At 46.1% G+C, this 23,917-nt stretch overlaps 2 protein-coding genes across 6 annotated transcripts in view; one reads left to right on the top strand and one right to left on the bottom strand.

The window, feature by feature from the left end:
- Window positions 1–673: 673 nt before the first annotated feature.
- Window positions 674–13,258, top strand: KLHDC4 (kelch domain containing 4). Of its 4 annotated transcripts, none has more exons than XM_070761835.1 (12): window positions 674–866; window positions 1,821–1,912; window positions 2,661–2,739; window positions 4,284–4,382; window positions 5,263–5,399; window positions 5,555–5,647; window positions 6,754–6,913; window positions 8,104–8,173; window positions 8,369–8,577; window positions 8,819–9,236; window positions 11,240–11,356; window positions 12,513–13,258. In XM_070761835.1, the coding sequence occupies exons 1-12, from the start codon at window positions 768–770 to the stop codon at window positions 12,686–12,688; spliced, it is 1,749 nt and encodes a 582-aa protein (XP_070617936.1). In that variant the 5' UTR covers window positions 674–767; the 3' UTR covers window positions 12,689–13,258. The 4 variants fall into 4 exon arrangements, with proteins under 4 accessions (XP_070617936.1, XP_070617938.1, XP_070617939.1 ...); XM_070761837.1 differs by having other exon boundaries at window positions 770–866; window positions 2,661–2,716; XM_070761838.1 differs by lacking the exon at window positions 674–866 and adding an exon at window positions 1,066–1,215 and having other exon boundaries at window positions 2,661–2,716.
- Window positions 13,259–16,062: 2,804 nt separating this feature from the next.
- The window catches only part of JPH3 (junctophilin 3), a 48,758-nt gene continuing 40,903 nt past the window's right edge, over window positions 16,063–23,917 (bottom strand). The window contains exons 4-5 of one of the 2 annotated variants that reach the window (XM_070761833.1): window positions 19,262–20,169; window positions 16,063–16,396 (exon numbers count right to left, since the gene is read on the bottom strand). In XM_070761833.1, the coding sequence (XP_070617934.1) occupies window positions 16,316–16,396; window positions 19,262–20,169 (989 nt within the window). In that variant the 3' untranslated portion in view covers window positions 16,063–16,315. The remainder of the gene's footprint in view (window positions 16,397–19,261; window positions 20,170–23,917) is intronic. The other variant, XM_070761834.1, reaches the window with a different exon arrangement.

Raw genomic sequence — 23,917 nt, forward strand, 5'->3', positions numbered from 1 at the left:
AGGTAAGAACTGGGAAGATCGTTAGCACCTAGTGAGGGCTGAAAAAAAGCTTTGGAAAAAAGCTACACTCAGAGTATAAGATGCACCCAAATTTTCAGCCTCTTTTAGGGAATAAAAAGGTACCTCTTATACTCCAAAAAATACGGTAATTTATTCATTTGAAGGACTGATTGTATGGTGCATGATGGGATGAATGCAATTGATTAATTTTAAGCATTGGGTTTTTCAGATTATATTTAACTTAGATTTCTAACACATTTGCAATACTTTTGCTGTAAGCCACCCCAGTCTCAGGAGAAATCGAATTAATTAATAAATAAAGTAAATAATTACAGGATCTGGCATTTGAGGCTTCCAGGCTCCAGCAAGCAGGAGGGTTAGGGAAAGGAGGTTTCTGGATGGCTGTGTGGTTGTGGAGCTGGGGTAGGAGGGGGCCTGGGTGCTTTCTGAGCCTGGGCATTTTCTCGCAGACAATGACCGTCTGCAAAGGAGCCCCCTCCTGCCAAACCCTGAGCTACCAAGATTCTCCATTACTGTACTGTACTCTATTGATTTCCCCCCACCCCAAATGCTGTTTCCTTTTTTGCAAGGCTGCGTCAACCCTCGCCTTGCAAAGCAGCCTCCCTCCGGCAGATGGCACCCTTTTGCAAACTCTCCTCCTCCTGGTTCTTTTTTCCGCTGGCAGGAAATGCTCCGGGAACAGGAAAGTCCCAGGGTTTACAAGGCCCGGCCTGCCATGTGAGCGCAGCCGCCCCGACTCTGCCAAGATGGGCAAGAAGAGCAAGAAGGAGAGGAAGGCCAAGGGGGCCGAGAAGACGGCGGCCAAGATGGAGAAGAAAGTCTCCAAGCGCACCAAGAAGGAGGAGGTGGGCGTGGCCAGGAGGCTGGGCGTGGCGGGAGGCTTTCCCAGCTGCAGGGCAGGCAGCAATCCAACCGGTCCACCCTCCCCTCTCTCTCTTGCTCCTGGCTCGGTTCCTATGCAATCCAAGAGGTTGGGATAGTGCAAGAGAGGAGGGGTGGGAGTAGTGAGTTAGTGCAGCCAGTTAGTGCAAGAGAAGGAAATGTGCAACAGGGACTGGGAAACCACACACACACACACACACACACACAAGTTTTTGCTGGTGGGGTGGGGAGGGAAAAGAGAAAAATGAATCTCTGATTTTGTGATTGTGAGCATGTCACCACTTTAGTTCCAGCCAAATCATATTTCGAATGGTATGTGAAATATGGTTTTACTTTTAAGGGTTTAATTGCTATTAATATTTGACTTTGACTTGTTATTGTATTGTTTTATTGTTGTGAGACACAGTCCTGAGGCAGAGAGGGGTCGGCATACAAATCTAATAAATTGTTGTTGTTGTTGTTGTTATTATTACTGTATTATTATTATTATTGGGTGGCATGTAGGTCAAATAAATAAAAGAAAATTTGTAATGAATTTGATAGTTAGAAATGGCAGCTGGTGGAAAGAAAGGATGTGGCTTTTAGAGAGAGAGTGAGTCAAATATTAACACATGTATAACCACGTTTAAGAAGATTGGAAAGTGTTTCTTTATAATATTTCCTTTTCTTTTTTTCCTAATTTCCTTTCCCATTATGCAACTTTTCCCCCCCTCCTTTACCTACTCCAGCTCTTTTTAGTATTCAATTTGATCTCGTTAAAATGTCTTTTGCCAAAGTTATACTTGCACACAAAAGAACATACGTTTTCATCTATTTGAAAGAATGAAAGAATGAGCCGCAGTGATCCTTATTTGTGTGTGTGTGTGTGTGTTTGTCTCCAGTTTTGTTGCAAAACCAAGCAGTTTCTTGAATTGCAGGAGGATCTGGAGGCCCTGATCGCCCAATTCCAGTCTCTGGATGCCGCAAAGACGCAGGTGCTGGAGACCCCCTGCGCCCCTCCCTCCTCAAGGTGAGAATGAAAACACAAAGGTTATTTGGGCAGTTGGGAAGCTTTGGCCTCGAAATGTTTCGTGCACCCCTTCAGTGCCCAGTGAAAAGCTGCTAGTCCTCATTAACTCTGTTCCCTGAAATAATAATAACAACAACAAAGTTGGAAGGGAGCTTGGAGGTCTTCTAGTCCAACCCCCTGCTTAGGCAGGAAACCCTTCATTACTTCAGACAGATGGTTATCCAACATCTGCTGAAAAACTTCCAGTGTTGGGGCATTCACAACTTCTGGAGGCAACTTCTGTTCCACTGATCAACCGTTCTGACTGTCAGGAATTTTCCCCTTAGTTCTAAGTTGCTTCTCTCCTTGTTTAGTTTCCACCCATTGCTTCTTGTTCTACCCTCAGGTGCTTTGGCGAATAGGTTGACTCCTTCTTTGTGGCAACCCCTGAGATGTTGGAACACTGCTATCATGTCACCCCTGGTCCTTGTTTTCATTAAACTAGACATACCCAGTTCCTGCAACCGTTCTTCATCTGTTTTGGCCTCCAGGCCCCTAATCATCTTTGTTGCTCTTCTCTGCACTTTTTCTAGAGTCTCAACATCCTTTTTGCATCATGGCGACCAAAACTGGATGCAGCATTCCAAGGCCTTATAATCTTGCGCTTGGTTTGCTTAACCTGGAGAATTCTGGGAGTTGAAGTCCACAAGTCTTAAAGTTGCCAAGTTTGGGGATCCTTAGCTTAACCTCTTTTCTTCTTGGTTCGCAGGCTCAACGCCTCTTTCTCTGCACATCCTGAGAAAGACGAGCTCATCCTGTTCGGAGGTGAATATTTCAATGGCCAAAAAGTAAAGTATTCCTTTTTTTCCTCTCCTCCCTTCTCGTATCCAGTTTCACTTCTAAATCTTCCAGAAATTGCATGTCAAATTTTGATTGCTGTAAGGAATTGCAGAGGTCCAAATGGATCTATGTCTTATTCCCAGCACTGATCGATATGAGTATTTCTCGACGTACAACCACAATTGAGCTTAAAATTTCTGTCGTTAAATGAGATTTTGGTTAAGTGGGCTTTATTCAGGGGGAAAATAGAATGATGGTGAAGATGGAGAAAGGGTTTTAGTAAAATCTGTTGGCTGAATTGGTTTCTCACTAGTAGCCCTTCATTTTCAATTGCTAATTTTATCGGTTTTGATTCTGCCCGCTGCCTTCAGGAGCTTCTCTGAGAAGAAAAAAAGAGGATATAATTAAAATAAAATATATGTAAATAATGCATCTAGGGAAGAAAATGTTACTTCCCTCTGCTTCACGTAGCAATTGATTTCATGGGCAAGTCATCAAAGTTTATTTGGCAGGAAACGTACAGCAGATGTGGGAGAATTTCATTCCCTAGCACGGAACGTATTTATAGAACTGGTTGCTATTATTATTATTATTTATTAGATTTGTATGCCGCCCTTCTCCGAAGTCTCCAAACTGGACTGCTTTAAGACTTGTGGACTTCAACTCCCAGAATTCCTCATGCTGGCTGGGAGTTGAAGTCCACAAGTCTTAGAGTGGCCAAGTTTAGAGACCCTACTGTGGAGACCATGAATCCAAATGACCTCAAGATGGAGCTTCAGCCTTTCTTCTCAACTTCTCCAGCCACCTGATATTCTTGTAGAAGGAAGTGTGGGAAGGGCTGATCTTACTCTAATGAGTGGAGTGCCAGCTACTTGGGGCAGTGGTCTCCAATCTTGGCCACTTTTTGTGGACTTCAACTCCCAGAAATCCTCAGGCAGCTTTGCCACAAGTGACCAAGGTTGGAGAACCTGACCTGGAGGACCTCAGCTGAAGGGAGCTTGTGTTTTGTTTCTGAATTCCTGACCTTGGGATGGGCACTTTCCTCCTCTGGAGCAATGGAGGAAGTGGCCTACACAGTCACAACGGCTTGGAGAATTTAATGTAATGTATTAAATGTATAGGCCGCCCAACTCCTTAGGGACAATTTGAAATTGCTTTATTAAAATAAGGGTCTGTTTAGGGCTGACCAGGTGCCATGTAATAGATAGATAGATAGATAGATAGATAGATAGATAGATAGATAGATAGATAGATAGATAGATAGATAGATGATAGAAAGATAGAAAGAAAGAAAGAAAGAAAGTATGTATGTATGTATGTATGTATGTATGTATGTATGTATGTATGTATGTATGTCCTGATTTGGATACTGATGCAGCTAGAGCCACCCAAAGAATTTAATGAATTTCCAGAGTTGCAAAGTTAGAAAATGCTGGCTGGGTTGTAATTCTGAGAGATCAAGTTGTGCAGTAAAAATGGGCCTTTCTGGAAAATCTCCACTTCTAGCAAAGCCCTCCTCCTCCTCTTCCTCCTCCTTTGATGTCTCTCGTAGACCCTCCTCTACAACGAGCTCTTCGTTTACAACATCCGGAAGGACAGCTGGGCTAAAATTGATATTCCGAATCCTCCACCTCGGCGCTGTGCTCACCAGGTATGGGGGCTGTGATCATCTGGGGGTGGGTGGGTGTTGGGATCACCCACTGTGCTAAGCCAGGATGGGCCTTGTTTCATAATAATAGGGATTGATGGAGGAACCTAGTTAAGGTAGCTTCTTCTCCAGAAAATATGGTTCTGTAAATGTATGTGGGTGTCCTCCCTCCCTTCCATTTTCAACCTCACCTCCCCTTTCCCCTCCCCTTCCTTCCATTCTTCCTCCCTTCTCAATCCCTCCCTCCCTTTTGTCTCTTCTTCCTTCCTTAATGTACTCCACCTGTCCCTTCGAGGACAGAAGGGAAAGGGGGGACACAATGAAAACATTTAAATACGCTAAGAGGTTAAATAAGGTTCAGGAGGGAAGTGTTTTTCATAAGAAAATGAATACAAGAACTAGGGGGCACAATCTGAGGTCAGTTGGGGGAAAGATCAGAAGCAGCGGGAGAAAATATTATTTGACGGAAAGAGTAGTAGATGCTTGGAACAAACTTCCAGCAGATGTGGTTTGGAAATCCACAGGAACTGAATATAAACATGCCTGGGATAAACATAGATCCATTGTAAGATAAAATACAGGAAATAGTAGAAGGGCAGACTAGATGGACCATGAAGTCTTTTTCTGCCGTCAATCTTCTATGTTTCGTTTCCTTCCTTCCTTCCTTCCTTCCTCCCTCCCTCCCTCCCTCCCTCCTCCCCTCCCTTTTGTCTCTCCTTCTTCCCTCCCTCCCTTGTCTACCACTTACCTACCTACCTATCGTGAGCACCCTGGTTCAACGCAGCCTGGTCAGAACAATACAGGGAAAAACTTGAGTTTTACATGTCAGAAAGGACACAGATCCTGCCCTCCCTCTCTCTCTCTCTCTCTTTATTCCTGGCAGGCTGTGGTTGTGGCTCAGGGGGGTGGACAACTCTGGCTGTTCGGTGGGGAATTCGCTTCTCCGGATGGGGAGCAGTTCTACCACTACAAAGACCTCTGGGTCTTGCATTTGGCCACCAGGACCTGGGAGCAAATCAAGTAAGTCAAGAGCTCCAAGAGTACCGCTTTGACTACAGTTTGTAACCAACATGACTCTGACAATAAATTGGAACTTGGAAGAAAGCCAAGGCTGGGACTCTGATTTATTTCTTGGATATTATTTGGGACACCGACATCCTCTTCTTTGATTCCAGGGCTTCAGGAGGACCCTCTGGGCGGAGTGGACACCGGATGGCCGTCAGCAAGAGGCAATTGATCGTCTTTGGAGGGTTCCATGAAAGTAGCCGGTGGGTCTCCTCCACTGTCCATTTTCTGGGGTGGGGGTAGGGTTATTTTGCCCCCACTAAGCCCAGGAAGCCTCCTGTCCTTCCTTTGAAGATGCTTCCATCAAGCACAAAGGAACCCAGAGGAGATGCAGGAGGTGGTGGTCCAGATGTCCACTTTTGGAATACTGTGTTCAGTTCTGGAGACCACACCTAGAAAAAGATATTGACAAAATTGAACGGGTCCAAAGACGGGCTGCAAAAATGGTGGAAGGTCTTAAGCATAAAACTTATCAGGAAAGACTTCATGGACTCCATCTGTCTAGTCTGGAGGACAGAAGGGAAAGGGGGGACACGATCGAAACATTTAAATATGTTAAAGGGTTCAATAAAGTTCAGGATGGAAGTTCTTTTAATGGGAAAGTGAACCCTAGAATAAGGGGGCACAATCGGAGGTTAGTTGGGGGAAAGATCAGAAGCCATGTGAGAAAATATTATTTGATTGAAAGAGTTGTAGATGCTTCGAACAAACTTCCAGCAGACATGGTTGGTAAATCCACAGTAACTGAATTTAAACATGCCTGGGATAAACATAGATCCATTGTAAGATAAAAGACAGGAAATAGTATAAGGGCAGACTAGATGGACCATGAGGTCTTTTTCTGCAGTCAATCTTGTACGTTTCTATGTTGACTCCTTCACCCTGCTATCTTCATTGGGCTTTCCCTGTTTTATGATGGTGACCTTTGAGCAACGGGCAGCCTTTCCTCCCCCCCAAAACACTGCTCATCCCCCACTTTCATTCGAGGAAGGAGCTGAGCTTCACTTGTTTAAGAGCAACCTTTATTTTTTTCAAATGCTGAGTGCTTGTGCTTTATTTATCGTGGTTACTTGATTCCTTCTCTAGGCAGAAAGTTCAGGTAGAAGGGATAGAGGTCAACCGACCAGCAGCTCAGGTGGTCTGGGATGTGCCTAGAACAAGGGGGTGGGGGGTCGCCAAGAGAAATCGGAAGGAATTCCAGAACAGACGGAAGATTTGGAGGGCCAGGCCTGCGTTCTTCGTCTCTTCTGGAGATCTGTTGAGCCAACTCAACTGTGCCTTCTGTCACCTGATGCTTTTGATCCACTAGGGACTACATCTACTACAACGATGTCCATGCTTTCAATCTGGACACCTTTGCTTGGTCTAAGCTGGCTCCTTCTGGGATGGCGCCACCCCCGAGGTCAGGTTGCCATCTGGCTTCAACACCTGAGGGCCACCTCGTGGTCTATGGAGGCTACTCCAAGCAGGTAAGGGTCACCTTTGGCTAATAGGGTGGGTATGAGTCGCTGGTCTTTTAAGACTAGAAGGTCTCCAAAGTGGTTTGGAGAACGTTTGGAAGGGGCCTTTTCTGCCACAAGAAAGCTGTTGTTAGGTGTTCTGGATCAGCCTGTCATCTTCCAGGATTGCCTGTCCCACCGTCCTTCACCTTGGGAGGCATTGCTGGGTATTACAGTTCAGCAATTCCTGGAGGACCTCTTTCCCACCCCTGCCTCTCAGTAAGGGTGGCCGAAGTCTTTGCAGGATGAAGGTCTGAGTCCCCCTAGGAAAATATTTCCACATAATGGAAATTTGGGGGAAGTCCCTGGAAATCTCCCACCGGTCAAAGTTCCTGACACGTTGCTGATAGATGAAGTCATAAATCAAGGACTTAGAAGTATTGTGCATGATTCATAAGGAAGATTTGTGGAAATACGAGAGTTATCAGGAAAATAAAGCTACAAGGCACGTAGCTCTCGGGGGGAATATTCGCGGGGGGAAGTTGGTATGACTATCCTGTATCGACTGGTGTTGTGGTGAAGGTTAGAGATGACCGTCCTCATTCCATTTCCCTCCAAGTGCGAAGATGCTACCTAAATGCTAAGGGCATGAACGCTGCTGCGGTGGGTGCCCAAGATTTTTCTCGCCGATTGCTGAGTTTTGAATTTTGGGGCTGAAAGAATGGGTGTGGTGCTACTGCATTGATTGACGTTTGCTCTCTGGAGTCTGGGGATAAGACCAAGTTTCATCTCCTGTCACTCTCCAGTTGAGAAAAGCCTCGCCTTCAATCTTGAAAGGGTCCAGAATTTCTCAGGTGGCATTCTGTCGATTTTGTGCGTTTCAGGAAGCATCTTGGGCCCCCCATCCAGGTAGCGTTCGCGCTCTTAGCATTCAGGTAGCGCATGACAGCGCGCACTTTGCCCTTGGAGGGGAACGGGATGAGGATGGTCATCTCTAACCTTCCCCACAATGCCAGTGGATGGTCTACTGACCATTGGCACCGCTCGTTTGTTTCCGCTGGCTTCCCGCTACACGATAGTAGTATCAACTTCCCCCGTGAACATTCCCCGCGAGAGCTACGTGCCTTGTAACCTGACTTTCCGGATAACCCTCATAATTCCTTGATGGTAGCTTGGTTCTACATCTCCGATTCCATAACACAACTGCTTTCATTGTGCAGCGAATCAAGAAAGATGTCGACAAAGGGACCCTCCATGCGGATATGTTTCTCTTGAGTGCTGAAGGCTCGGGTGAGTGCGGAATCTTTTGCTAGGCTGAGGGTTGAATTGGGGGTTGGGGGGGGGAGAGTCTTCTACAACAGTGAAGGGTCCTCATGAGTATAGACCCTTCTCGTGTCCCCTCAAAGCCTGAATTTTAAGACGTTCCCCTTTTGTTTTGCTTTTCATTTCTCGTTTTTCTTGTCCTGCTTTTTCTATCTTTGATAGAAAAATGGACTTGGAGCAGGGTGAGTCCTTCTGGGGTGAAGCCAACACCCAGATCTGGCTTCTCAGTGGCCATGGGACCCAGCAACCGCTCTCTTCTCTTTGGTGGGGTCCACGATGAAGAAGAGGAGGAACGTCTAGAAGGAGACTTCTTCAATGACATTTATTTCTACGATCTGGCAAAGAATCGGTGGTTCCTTGGACAGTTAAAGGTTTGTGGCCAAAAACATGCCTGGGAGAAACATAGATCCATCCTAAGATAAAATACAGGAAATAGTATAAGGGCAGACTAGATGGACCAGGAGGTCTTTTTCTGCCATCAGTCTTCTATCTTTCTATGTTTCTAGATGGACCAGGAGGTCTTTTTCTGCCATCAGTCTTCTATCTTTCTATGTTTGTAGATCGACCAGGAGGTCTTTTTCTGCCATCAGTCTTCTATGTTTCTATCACTAGGGGTCAAAGTCTGAGAAAAAGAGAAGGCGAAGAGGCGCAGTGAAAGGGGAGTCCCAGCAGGATGCTGCTACAGGGGATGAGGTGGAAGGACAGCCACCTCCTGGGCCTGTGGAGATCGTCAAGGAGGTGGTGGCAGAAGACGGGACCGTGATGATTGTCAAGCAGCTGATCTCAACTCCCCAAGAGAAGTCAACAGAGTCAGGAGAAGAAGACGAGCACGAAGGGGGGAACGAAGCCTCCAGCGCTCCAGTGGAGCCCTGCCCGCGTTCCAACGCCATGCTGGCAGTCAAGCACGGGATACTCTACCTCTACGGGGGGATGTTTGAGGTGGGGGACCGCCAGTTCACTCTCAACGACCTCTACGCCCTCGACCTCCACAAAATGGACGAGTGGAAGATCCTGGTGGAGATGGACCCCAGTGAGTTAGCACCTTTCATTCTTTGTCTCCACCTCGTTCTTTGTACCTGCAGAAATGTCTTCATTTCTTCTCTTCCTTTATTTTTAAGAGGGGGCGAGGGGATAAAAGTCAAAGAAGTTTAGCTTTTAGGACAGTCGGGAAAAATATCTGATGAGATGCTGGAACTTGGGAAGGTTGGACAATGTTTCTAGGACCCGAATTTCTGGGGATCTAGAATTTGTAGAATCTGAATTTCTGGGGATTTCTTCCCCTTCCCTCCGAGAAAGCAGAAACAAAATTACAGCCCTCGCTTTGCTTTAAGTTTCGCTCCTTACACAGAATCCAGAATTCTCACTGACCCACAGCATCCGCTCAAATTATTTTTCCACATGCTGGCATACAAAAGCAGCATGTGACCAAGAAAGCCAGTCCGGAATCCTTCTCGATCCACTAGATTTCCTTGGTGAATGCTGTGGTCCTCTCCAGAAAGCTTCCAGCGTTCCCCAAAAACTGGGTTCATCTTAGCAACAGAGGGGGGGGGGGGGTCTTTGTTGCACAGAAAGTATAACAATCACATTATAGCACTTGCTCTTAATTTGGTCTTGGGTTCAATGTTGTGATCACTTTAGTGCTTTAATTCCTCCCCCCCCCACACACACCTGTTAAGTATCTTCTCTTTTTGCTGACATGGCCCGTTCCAAGGTGGCTTCAGCAGCACAAGGCAGCTTGCATATTTTACCAGCCTGCTTCTGTTATCCCCAAGCCAAGAAAGTTCTAGTTCTGGGTGAAGCGCCATCTGCGTTAGACCACTGAAAGGGGCCACGGGTGGAGGAGGTTTGGATTTAGGTGAAGATTTCCTGAATTCTTCGCTTGGGAGACGTCCCGCAAGAGCTGGAAAGCAGTGGGGCTTAATTCTATCCCAGCTCTCACGTTAATCTGAGACAAAAGCTTATTTGTACCGAGGTGGAGACAAATGATGGGAACTGTGGATGAACTGCGGATGGCTACTTTCATGCAGAGGGCTCTGAATAAACTGACCGGCACAAGAGCAGCTAATTCTGGCCAGGCTTAATCCCTGGAAGAACACCTTCGCTGTGCCGTGGCCTCGCTTGATCTTGAGTCCTGAACTTTTTTTTTTTGTTAATCCTAGTGGGGGCTGCTTGGAACTCTCTCTTCTCATAAAATGGGCTGGAAATATACTGCTCAAAAAAATAGAGGGAACACTTAAACAACACAATATATCTCTAAGTAAATCAAACTTCTCGGAAATCAAACTGCACTTAGGAAGCAACACTGATTGGCAATCAAATTTCACCTGCTGTTGTGCACATTCAACTCTGTACAGAACAAAGCATTCAATGAGAATATTTCCTTCATTCAGATCTAGGATGTGTTATTTGAGGGTTCCCTTTATGTTTTTGAGCAGTATACTTTAAACTTTCCTATTGGTCAGTGGAATTAGTGTTGGTGGGGGGAATTTTTAATGAAATCCTGAAGTTTCACAAGGGATTCTCTCTATTTTTTAACCTAAATCTGGGCTTTTTTCACCCAGGAACAGTCCAGCCATCCCAGACTGGTCCAGACAGATTTCAGCAGAACTGGGGATACTCCAGGGATACAGTAGTTATTGCTGTACCACCTGGGCCCTTGTAAGCTCTGCCCCCTACAACTCAAGCATTATTCACCCCCTTCGGAATCAATCTCACAGCCCAACCTCAGGTTGACGTTGGAGTCTTTCCTACTAACGTGGGAGACACTGTCCTTTAGAGGAGGGGTCTCCAACCGTGGCAACTTGAAGCCTGGTGGACTTCAACTCCCAGAATTCCCCAGCCAGCTTTGCTTCAAGTGGCCAACGTTGGAGACCCCTGCTTTAGAGGCTAATGTGGAGCACTGGTGGTAATTTCAGGAAGGGAAAATTCCTAACAATTAGTCTTCATTTTGAATGTTGAAGGATCATGTATTTGCATGTGTGAATTCCTGTGTAGACGTTTATGTGTGTGTGTGTGTGTATTCTGCTGTGGCAGAAACTCAGGAATGGCTTGAAGAATCTGAGTCGGATGAAGATGTGGAAGGTGCCGAGGGAGGAGAGGAAGAGGAGGAGGAAGAAGAGGACTCTGATGAGGAGGAGAGTGGAGAGGATGGTAAGGCCACCAAAAAGCCCTGGACGAGGAATTCGCTTTCTCACCTTTGGGTTTTGCTTCCCATGGGGGGCTCTCAGGGGTCCCAGCTGGGTGGGGATTCTTGGGTGAATAGTGGAAAAGAAAGCCAGCCAGAACAGGGCTCCCCAAATGGACCTTCTCCAGAAGCTCCGCTGAAGCTTCAATCCCAGGCAGTTAATTCAAAGTCTTAGTATTCCTTGGAGAGTGGCAGGTTGGAGAAGCCTACAAAACGGGTTTTGGCCTATTTGGTAAAGAAACGGGTTTTGAAACCACTGCCATCCAGACTCTGCCTTTTCCTTTCTCCAGAAGCACGGCGTGAAGCAGTGGTTCTCAGCCTTTCTAATACCGCGACCCCTTAATACACTTCCTCATGTTGTGGTGATCCCCAACCATAAGTCTAGCGCCAGTTCTCCCAACAGAGCTTGAAGCTGATTGGCAGGAAGGTCAGAGGGACACCCCCACTGTATACGCCTGATTGGTCGGATTGTAAAAATACGTTCCAAGGTCGTTTAGGATTAAAATGTCATCTATTTAGTTGACAACAAAATATTTTTTTCTGCCACCCTTTAATCTTGCCCTTAACTTTCTCACTTTATTTCTTTTATTCTTAATACTTTTTTCCTGTTCAATTTATATTATTATATGTATTATATGTTTTTTCTCTTCTTTTAATGTAAAAGGATTATTTTTTTAAAAATGTTCCAAGGTGCCAGACTAGAAGCTTTAGTTCCTAACACCAGGGGAAATTTATCTTTTTCCCCCAGGGTCTTAGGTGACCCCTGTGAAACAGTCCTTTGACCCCCCCAAAGGGGTCCTGGCCTCCAGGTTGAGAACCACTGGTGTAAAGAAATAGTCCCGAGTTTCTAGATGTTTTTTTAAAGGTCTTTCAAAGTATCAGAGAAAGGAACTTCTTCCTCCATAGCCCAGTGGTGCTTTCCCTATCTACAATTTGTGTCTCACCCACCCACCTGTTCTTCAGTGTAAAATTAGGTAAATAGATGAATTAGACCAAAACTTATGAATATTCATGCAAGTGAGGGCTGCCCTAGTAAATCCATAAAAGAAGAGAACGTGGTCAGTGGGGCAGCTGCTTTCCAGCCTCAGTTCTCCACTGACCACTTGCTTTTCCTCCCTTCAGACAAGGAAGAACATCCAGCTGTGCAACAGGATGAAAAGCTGGCCGACTACCTTGCCAGGACTGAGCAGTACTGGGTGGACCTGGCCCGCCAGAACCTGGGCCCTGATGCCAAAGAGAAGAAGGCGGTGAAGGTTGGGCAGGCCATGGCAAAGGCGTTCCATGAAGGTGCCACCTAGGCAAGGCTTGCAGTGACTTGGAGGCCGGACAGTTGTGTTTGGCCAATCCTGTCCTCTTCACAAGGCAGGATCTGACTTGGTGGTTGATGGCTTACAAGGCCCTTGTTGAATAAGTTTCTTCAGTCAAGGATTTGAGAGCAGAGTAACTGATAGGCGCCCGGGGAATCTGGCGTTGTTCTTGATAGATGTAAGCCAAGCCAATGCCTTGAGGGACTTGGCTTTCTGTGGGGTTTAATCAGATCTTTACAAGGTTCAGGCTCTCCGGGAAGATCCATCTCACAACGTCCTTGTGTTGTTGTGAAGCTAGTTCTGTTATTCCTGCTTCTCCTGAGGATTTCTGCGTTGTGGTGGTGAGCCCATGTTTAATGGACCTGTGCATGAACGGTTTATGCGAGAAGAGAAAGCACTATGTACGTAGGAAACAGAGAACGTTTTTGAGAGCGAGCGGCTGGAATTAACACCTTGAGCATTTAATAGAAGCCACATCTCACCTGGGTGCAGTCATAAGGCTGGAAGCTGGAATTTGCCGTTTTAAGAGAGTTTACCAATAAAAATTGCTTTTGGTGGTGAGGGCGGCATTTTTATTTAATGCATCACTTATCTGAGCAGGATGTATCAAGTCCTGGCGCCTCTCTGCACTATCATTAGTGCTGTTGGAAGTGTGGGGTAAATGCGGGGTGGCCTGAGTTTTGTCATGCCTTCGCTTAGGAGCTCATCAATAAGCAGATTGTGGTTACGGGTGGGGGCCTTTAGTAGAGGAAGGGGGCTTGGTTTCCCAACCTCTTGTAGCCCGGAGCTCTTTCCACGTGTAATTCTAGCCCTCTTACAATCTTTTTTTTTTCCCCAAAAGAGAAGAAATTGGAGACCTTCCAGAAGATGGCCTCCAAATCCCATCAGCCTCAACTCACACGGCTAATAGTAAATGATGGGAAGGATAGTGGACCAGTGTCAAGGTCAAATGCTCATGTTTGCTTTCTGTATCCAAGAGAGAATAAAGGAAAATAGATCAATAGCAACCTCTCTCCACTGCTTCTCTGCATGGACCTTGGGATCCAAGACCCATAACTCACAGCCCACAGATCTGGAAGACTGCCATCTTGATTATTTTGCTGGGTGGTTAAAGCTATGAACTTCCAGATGTTGCCCAATGGCAGCTCCTGTCAACGCCTGGCAATGTAGATAATGGGAAAAGATGGAGATGATTTGAACACTCTCAGGAGGGTCATGCTTGAACATTGCACTGTGTCTTGAGTAGGGGTAAAGTTGCATTTCCCTCACTGGAGACTCAATGCAGGGCCACATTGGATTGGTGGGAAAGGCATGGGAATCTAGACCACCTCCAGCTGTTGAACAGTGATGGCGAACCTGTGGCATGGGTGCCGCAGGTGGCGCGCGGAGCCATATCTGCTGGCACACAAGCTGTTGCCCTAGCTCAGCTCCAACGTGCGTGTGTGTGCCGGCCATCTGAATTTTTGCTCTCACAGAGGCTCTGGGAGGGCGTTTTTGGCTTCCAGAGAGTTTCTGGGGGGATGGGGGAGAGGCTCTGGGAAAGCCTTTGGAGCCTGGGGAGGGCAAAACACGAGCCCACTGGGGCCACCAGACGTTGGAAAACAGGCTGTTTCCGACCTCCAGAGGGCCTGCGGGAGGCAAGAGAAGCTGTTTTCGCCTTCCCCGGGTATTGAATTATGGATGTGGGCATTTGCACAGGTGCGACAGCACATGCCCCCACACTTTCGGCATCTGACGGAAAAAAGGTTCGCCATCACTGATCTAGAGCTTTGATTGAGAGTCCCGGTTGCCTTCCCAACTCTTGGCCCAACTGAAGAGAACTCAATATTGTGCCTTTTTCCCCATATATATATATATAACAGAAACTCGAAGGGGCACTGCTGCTTCCTTAGTAACCAAGGTGTATTTTCAGTGTAACGACCAAGGCAGGGGAAGCCCCCACCTCGCTCCCAAAAGAAGAAGAAGAAGAAAGAACAACGCAGGCATCTTATAAAGATGTTTTCAACCATACCAAAATTAAGTGATACATAGAGGAGAGAAAACAAATTATAAAAAGAGCATTACATACTCAGAGGCTGTTGTTGACAATGTTTTCGTTGTTGTTGTTGTTGTTCTCTAGTTTTGGTTTTGGTTTTTTTTTTTTCCTTTTTTTTTTGTACAGGGATTATGTCGGAAGCTGGAATATACATCCTGCAGACAAAATGCAAAACTATTACATGCTCCGAGGCCAAGCAGGGCATCTGGAAATGGCTCATGGCAAGATGGAAGAAGGGATGCCCGTCGCGCCCCGTTCCTCACGGTGCCACGGTGGCTCTTGGGGGAAGGGGGGGGCATTTAAGCATCGTTCCCCATAGAGAGGGGGCCGGCTCCTTGGCAATTCTGGAGGATGCGTTTCCTGGAAAACCTTGGTCATCTTTCATAACAAAGAAAAACTTTCTGGGTTTATTTTAAACACCTGCCGGGAAGGATGAAAAAAAATGTGTTGAATGAGATTAAAAAAAAAAAAGATGGCGCAGTTTATAGATACAGGATTTTTACCTGAGCCTCAGCATCCTGCAGGTGACTTTATGCAAAACTTTGGTTAAGACGGTTGGGCGATAAAGTTTTACAAATAAAGAAATAATTTTCTAATTGTCGCCTGGGACAACGAATGATTTTCAACTCATTAGGTGGAAAAAAATAGATACTGCTCAAAAAAATAAAGGGAACACTTAAACAACAGCATATAACTCCAAATAAATCAAACTTCTGTGAACTCAAACTGTCCACTTAGGAAGCAACACTGACTGACAGTCAATTTCACATGCTGTCAGCACATTCAACTTTGTACACAACAAAGTATTCAATGAGAATATTTCATTCATTCAGATCTAGGATTTGTTCTTTGAGTGTTCCCTTTATTTTTTTGAGCAGTGTACTTTGGATGAGGAAGGGGAAAGGCTTAAGACTTTTGTGCTGGGTATGGCTGTTTAAATGATCCAAGAAATGGTTCTAGGCCATCGCCATCACCCCTTGAGGTCTAGCTGCTTGGGCCGTTCTGTTTTGGCCGCTCAGACTTTCCCAGCTCGATCCGCACACACCAGGAAGGCGCTGGGATTTTCTCAAAGGACCCCACCGGGCATTTCACCAAGCAATGCTAGGATCGCGGCATCTCTCTGGACGCTGCCTTGAATGAAACGTCTGAAGATGGAGGGCCGTTCGCGGGAAGCCACCTTCCTAGGTCTGGCTAACCCCCCCTGGAGGAACGCTTTCCCTCCCGTCTGGTGCTGGGAAGGGCGGGGAGGCTGCTGCTACCATTCTGCCATGCCACACAGCAAAAGGATTGTGCAAGCAAAGAATTTTGGGGCTAAAATCCAAAACATTACCTAGGAGTGGGGGTGGGGGGGTGGGGGTGAAAAAGGCAAACTGTGAGTGAGACTCAATCGGTGGTGGATCTTCTGTGAAAAGACTTGAAAGTTGTCGCGGGACAGTTCGAAACGACGACCTCATTCTCCCGTTGGGTCTCTCGCAGCATTATCCCCATTTTCAGACCGCTTGGGGGCCGGGTTTTTTTTGTTGTCGTTTTTCATTAATTAATTGTTAACCGTTTTGGAGTTTTGCAAACAAGACAGTCTCGGTTTAGATGAAAAAGTTAATAAACAAAATGGCGACTCCAATGTTTAACAAGATCACCATGACGACTAGGATGGGAGCTGAACCCTGGAACAGGAAAGAAAAAGAGAGAGGGGGTTACAGGGGGAACCCCCAGACTGATTGGGGGGGGGGGGAGAGGCGGTCAATGGCTGTTGGAATTTCCACATCTCAAGGGAACTGAGACTAGATAGATGCATGCTGACTACAAAGTTAACTGGGTTTTATTGCTTTCGATTGTAAATTTGACTTCTTTTTATTGTTTTGTATTTTATATTGTTATAAGCTGCCTTGAGTCCTTCAGGACTGGGCGGCATAGAAGTCAAAATAAATAATAAATAAATAGACTCCAGAACCAATGATTCCCAAATTTCAGAGTTTTTCAACCTTAACTACTTGGTGGTGGACTTCAACTCCTAGACTTCAAGGTTATGGACTTCAACTGTGGGCTGGCTGGGGAATTCTGGGAGTTGAAGTCCACAACATCTTTGGCCAAGGTCGAAAACACTGTCGGGCCCCATGCAAGGGTTTGTTGGATTCCCTCTTTAGAAGGTCGCTTGAGTCATTCCCCTCCCTTGTTCCAGTTGTGATGTCTCCATCCGCAGAAGAGGCAACAGACCAGCTTTACGCACTGCATGAAACCATTACTGGCTGAAGACTCGGAGCTTAACATATACAACTTAATCCATGAGCCACAGAGCCCGGATGCTTCTATCACGCTCTCCAAAGTCCAACAATCCACAACCAGGGCAGTGGAAGCTAAGAGGCATGACGAAAAGTCTGTGCCTTGCTTTTGGTTCAGGAGTTAATGTGTGCCATTTTGCGAGGACGCCCATGAGATACCCTCAGAGTGCCCAAATTCTCCACTGGAGAGATTCCCTTCCTGAGTTCGGGTGAGCGAAAAGGAGGGTCTGGGGAATCTGTGACCCTCTCCAAATGGAAGGATTTCTTATTAACAGCATTCATTACTCTCTCGCCAGCCAGGAGAAGCAGCAGCTTTGGATGGCAAAGCACACCGTAGAACCACTAAATACGTAGCTGCATCATCTTCCGCCTTCAAGAAGCACTTGGGGAGTTTCCTTACACAGATCTGCAGGATCGAGGAAGGGATCTGGCAGAGCATGTGTGTGTGAGAGAGAGAGAAAGAAAGAGTGGGAGAGAGAGAGGGGGGGGAGAGGGAGAAGCGCTCCTCTTTTCCATGGTAGGAAAAACATCCCTGTTGCTGCATAGCAACACACTGCAAGGATGCTGGCCAATCAGATCCACAGCTCACACGCCTCCCCCCCCCAATACCTGGCTGCCCAAGCTTGGCTTTATCCAGGTAGGTGCACATCCCTTTGGCCATCTGCCTGGCAGCCTTTAAGAATCCATCTCTGCCTTCAATCTGCATTTGCAGCCTTTCGGTTTAGCGTCCCTGGTCCCCGTTTCCTGGTCTCCGAGGCTGGCAAACGGAGGAGGCTTGGCACAAACGGTAACGGACCTGCTGGGGTTTTTCCTTCGCCAACTCCAGAACTGCTCTAAGCACTGCGATGCCACCACTGGGGAGTCTGGAGCTGCAACGTTTCTCTGCTGCAACACGTAGGCTCAGAAAGGCTCCGTGCGCAGTGGCCAGGCTTATTAGGGCGAGCAGGACCGTGCCAGATTGTACCACGGATTGTACACAACAGACACAAACACTGTAGAAAATGTCCAGAGATACTTTACTAGCAGAGCCCTCCATGCCTCTACTTGCAACAGAATTCCCTACGTAACTAGACTTACAATCCTAAGTTTAGAAAGCTTAGAACTACGTTCCCTACGACCTAAGCAGAGCCCATAAGATCATCTGCTACAATGTCCTTCCTGTCAACGACTACTTCAGCTTCAACCACAACAACACATGAGCACACATCAGATACAAACTTAATGTCGTCCACGGAGAGGGGCGGCATACAAATCCAAACAAACAAACAAACAAACAAATAAATGTAAACCGCTCTAAACTCGACTCCAGGAAATACGACTTGAGTAACCGAGTAGTTGATGCTGGAATGGACAGTTTTAAGGCAGCTGATTACTGTCCCCTATGCACATGAATGGATGAGACTGCTTTCAGCTTGCCCCTCCAGCACCCCAAAGGTGGCTCATACCTGCACTGCCTTGTCGCACTTCCAAAATTCCACACATCAAACCTCACTGTGAGGTTTTTCCTGAACGCCATCACTCTGCTAAATCAATAATTTCCTCACCACTGTCAAACTATTTACTAAGTCCGCACTACTATTTCTACTAGTTTTTTTTCTCATCATTCCTATCACCCATTTCCTCCCACTTAGGATTGTATGACTGTAACCTGTTGCTTATATCCTTACGATTTTATTCATATTAATTGTTTCTTCATTGCTTATTTGACCCCATGACAATCATTAAGTGCTGTATATCATGATCCTTGGCAAATGTCTCTTTTTCTTTTATGCACCCTGAGAGCATCTGCACCAAAGGCAAATTTCTTGTGTGTCCAATCACACTTGGCCAGTAAAGAATTCTATTCTATTCTATTCTATTCTATTCTACTCTACTCTATTCCATATTCTATTCTGTACTGTACTGTTATACTATTCTATCCTGTTCCATTCCATTCTATATTCTATTCTATTCCATTCCATTCCATTCCTTATTTTAGTCACACCACACCATTTGATCTGAGTGGAGTGTCAGAAGATAAATTCACTTCAGTTTGAAATATAGATATTAGTGAGGGAACAGATCAATAATAGCATGCAAGTGGCCGCTCGCCTATCCCATGCCTACTTTGCCTGCATGCAGAGCCCAGTGTCTCTTGAGCAGCCTCCTCCTCCTCCTCCTCCTCCTCGCCAGGGACCTCATCCACCCAGGGCTTCAGCGTCACCACTGATGAAGCCTGACAGACAAGCCCATCCAGAGTGCTCCACTTACCGCGCTGGATTTGAGCTCATCTCCATTCTCCTCCTCTGATTCTAGTGCAACAGGTAAGGATTTCTGTGGTGGAGAGCAAGTTAAGTCCCACCTCAACAGCCGGGGTTCACCTTTATCCCCGAACCTCAGGCTCTCTAGTTTCTGCACTGCTGGCTCACCAGAAGAGGAGGCCGGCCTGAAGTTCTCCTTGTTCTGGGAGGCTGGCCTCAGCCGCTGGACACCAAAGGCCCGCTCTTCCCCGGGGTGCGGCTCTTCAGCCGAGTTCTTGCTCAGACCCACCTTGCCGTGGTGCCGTTTCTGGGTCTGCCTCTCTTGCATGTAAGAGTCCATCCGCATGAGGGGCTTCATCTCCATCTCGTAGTTGCTCAGCTTCTCCTCGTCCAGCTCCGAGAGCTTGTTGCTCCCCGAGCTGTGGTGGTGCGGGCGGTGATAAGTCCACGAAACCATGGTTGGGGGGTCTGCCCACCTCTCCCGTGGTTTGTGATTGGAGGTGCCGTGCTTGTGCCCGCCACCGCTCCGGCCTCGGTGGTCTTCCAATTGGCCGCTGCGCAAGACCCCGCCTCTTATCCCATGAGGCCCGCCCTCCTTGTCTTCGCCCCAGCTGTTAGGCCTCATGAACTCCCTACTGCGTCCCTCCAACAACATCTGGATTTCCCCACCCCGCTCCTCATCCATGGAAAGCTGCCGGGTGAAGTGGGCATTCTTGTTCCGACAGGAGGGGCCCAGAGGCGGGGATGAGGAGGGGCTGGCCGGGAAGCTTTGGAGAGGGCTGTCGTCCGGCGTGAGGTCCGAAGGCGTCGTCCCTTTTCTGTAGAGCTCTGGGCTTTCCTGCTGGAGGGGAGTCCCTGTGGAAAGGACCTCGATCTCATCGCTTGAATGCTGGTGCTTTGGCCTCTGACACTCAAGCCCTAGAAGACCAACAAGGAGCAGAAGGTCAACAGAATGCCCAACCGGACCCTCTCCTGCCGCACGAATCCCAGCGGCCGATTAGGTCCCACAGAGTTGGCCTTCTCTGGGTCCCGTTGACTAAACAATGTCATTTGGTGAGCCCCAGGGGAAGAGCCTTCTCTGTGGCGGCCCCAGCCCTTTGGAATCAATTCCCCCCCAGAGATTTGAACTGCCCCACCCTCCTTGCCTTTCGCAAGATGTTGAAGACCCATTTATGCCACCAGGCATGGGGGGATTAATTCTTTCCCCCGCCCTTCTGACTTTAGCATTTGAGAGTGGTGTGATTGTGTAGAATTGATTGGGTTTTTTTTAGTAATAATGGGTTTTTAATTTAGTTCTCTTAATATTGGATATGTATTGTATTGTATTGTTATTGTTGTGAGCCGCTCCACGTCCTCGGAGAGGGGCGGCATACAAATCTAATAAATAATAATAATAATTTATTTATTTATTTATTTATTTATCTAAAAAAGAAAAATAAGAGGGAAAGAAAATGTTGAAACTGTTAAATATACTTAATACTTGAAAAGTTGACAGACCACTAAAACATGATGAAGATAAGACTTTAAAAAGATGCTTGTACCCATTTTTTCCAACTCATTATTCTGTAGGTAGGGTAGAATGGTGCAGTGGCCTAGAGGTGGCGCTCTCACCTCACCATTAGGAGAGTGTGAGTTTGATCCCAGGTAGGTATTTCTCTCTGGGCACTATGAGGAAATATCTGCTGTGAGCACCACATTGGTGACAGGAAGGGCATCCTGCCAGTAAACACTTGGCTCAATTTAGTTGCCCCAACTCCACCCCAGAGCATGAGATTGCGGGGTTATTAACACACCCCACCCCCAATCATCTGTAGGTAGGGTAGCCCTTGGTATACATTTTCCAGTGAAGATGAAGAGTTGGGTAACATCTTTTCCAACTAGCAAATTATATTCAAAGGCCTTGTGAGCCACGCTCACTTCACGAGATGCATCAGACAGTCATCAAGAACAGGCAAGAGTTTCAGTCTTGTCAATTCCAACCACGACCTTCACTTTTCTGACCATTAGCTGGTGGTCGCTCCTGAATATATCCTTCAAAAATGCAAATTTTTGAAATATTTAGATAAAATCACATCAGATACATGTACAATTCGCACAGGTGCCCCCCAAGGCTGTGTGCTCTCTCCACTACTCTTCTCTCTAAATACCAATGACTGCATCTCAAACAATCCATCTGTTAAACCACTGAAGTTTGCAGATGATGCAACAATGATTGGTCTCACTCGAGACAACGATGAAATCACATACAGATGGGAGGTTGAACAATTAGCCTCGTAGTGCGACCGGAACTATTTGGAACTGAACACACTCAAAACCGCAGAAATGGTGGTAGAGTTTAGGAGAAACCCTTCCATTCTACCACCTCTTACAATACTAGACAACACAGTGTCAACAGTAGAAACCTTCAAATTTCTAGGTTCTATCATATCTCAAGACCTAAAATGGTCACCTAACATCAAAAACATCATCATAAAAGCAAAACAAAGAAATGTTCTTTCTGCACCAACTCAGGAAGCTCAAACTGCCTGAGGAGCTGCTGATCCAGTTCTACAGAGGAATCATTGAGTCTGTCATCTGCACCTCTATCACTGTCTGGTTCGGTTCTGCAACCCAACAAGACCGACACAGACTTCAGAGGAGAATCAGGACTGCAGAGAAAACAATTGCTGCCAACCTGCCTTTCCTTGAGGACCTGTAGACTGCACGAGTCAAAAAGAGGGCGGTGAAAATATTTACTGACCCATCGAATCCTGGACACAAATTGTTTCAACTCCTACCCTCAAAACGACACTACAGAGCACTGCACACAAGAACAGTTTTTTCTCCAATGCCATCACTCTGCTATACAAATAATTCCCTCACCACTGTCAAACTATTCACTAAGGCTGCATTACTATTACTATTAGTCTTATCTTCATTCCTATCACCCATCTCCTCCCACTTATAACTGTATGACTGTAATTTGTTGCTTGTATCCTTACAATTTATATTAATATCGATTGTTTCTTGATTGCTTATTTGTGACAATCATTAAGTGTTGTAATTCATAATTCTTGACAAATGTGTCTTTTCTTTTATGTACGCTGAGAGCATGTGCACCAAAGACAAATTCCAATCACACGTGGCCAATAAAGAATTCTATCCAACTCTATGCTACGCCATTCTAAATTCCAGTCCCTTCTTGTATTTGCAGTTTAAGGAATAAATCCCTTCCGTCAGAGAACCAGCCCTGTTTGCAAGGAAAAGTCCCAAGAGCAAAGCATTTTCTTGATGTTGCTTGTTTGGGTAGATTATGTACAATCCACACCCACAGCTAACCACAATGCGAAATGACTTGTCAAAGCTTCAATAGCCCAAAAGGAAGAGAGATAAAGAACCCTGGATTAAAACTACTTAAATCTTTCATTTTTCACTAAGTTAGCAAAAGCCTCCAACTCGGTGCAAAGACTAGCATTGTTTGTTGTGGCAGACATGTATTAATTAGTGGCTTGCTTAAAGAAGGCAGCTTACATCTTTTCTCCCGTCCTATTTTTGGCCCTGCCCAAGAAGACAGATACACACGCACAGAGCTAAGGCAGGCCTTTATACCCAAAGTCTCTGCAGATCCCTGTTCCTGACTCTCTGCAAGGCTGCTAAGACTGTATGGATTAGGCCTCCAAATGTTGTCTATTAGAACTTGGTGAGGCCTTGGGCTGCGGTTTCTGACGTGGGCTGTTCCATTCCAAAGGAATGAATTCTGAACCGTTATTTCAGGTTCTCTTTTTGTTGGTTTGTGTATTAATGTTCATGATTCTCAATCTCCACAAAGCCAGAAAACTAGGCTGTACATAAGCGGGCAATTACGGATGAATCATATCAGATCTCACTAGATTCCTTTGTGCTCTCATACTGCCACTATACTGCTTCATGATTATCATTGGGGAGATGTATCCTGTTCAAGAAGAGAAGAGATAGAAAAGAGGAGAGAGGAGATAGAGAAGAGAAGAGATAGAAAAGAGAAGAGATAGAGAAGAACAGAGCAGAGAAGAGATAGAAGAGAAGAGATAGACAAGAGAAGAGATAGAGGAGAAGAGACGAGAGGAGAGAAGAGATAGAAAAGAGAAGAGAAGAGATAGAGAAGAACAGAGCAGAGAAGAGATAGAAGAGAAGAGATAGACAAGAGAAGAGATAGAGGAGAAGAGACGAGAGGAGAGGAGAGAAGAGATAGAAAAGAGAAGAGAAGAGATAGAGAAGAACAGAGCAGAGAAGAGATAGAAGAGAAGAGAAGAGATAGACAAGAGAAGAGATAGAGGAGAAGAGATGAGATGACAGCAGAGAAGAGAAGAGATAGAAGAGAAGAGATAGACAAGAGAAGAAATAGAGGAGAAGAAACGAGAGGAGAGAAGAGATAGACAAGAGGAGAGATAGACGAGAGGAGAAAGATAGAAAAGAGAAGAGCTAAAGAAGAGAGGAGAGGAGAAGAAAGAAGAGAAGACATAGAAAAGAGAAGACATAAAGGAGAGGAGAGGAGAGAAGTCAAGCCAGTGGGTAATCAAAATGTTTCTCCCTTTTTCCAAATGGAGAAACACGGAGGAATCCACAAAACGTGGCTTGCTCCATGCTGTGGGAATATGGCTGTGCCTCCCTAGCCTAGATGTGGAGTCAGGAGAAAAGAAGCTAAGTCTAA

This window comes from Erythrolamprus reginae, chromosome 9, assembly GCF_031021105.1.
Source record: "Erythrolamprus reginae isolate rEryReg1 chromosome 9, rEryReg1.hap1, whole genome shotgun sequence".
NCBI classification, from domain to species: Eukaryota; Metazoa; Chordata; class Lepidosauria; order Squamata; family Dipsadidae; genus Erythrolamprus; species Erythrolamprus reginae.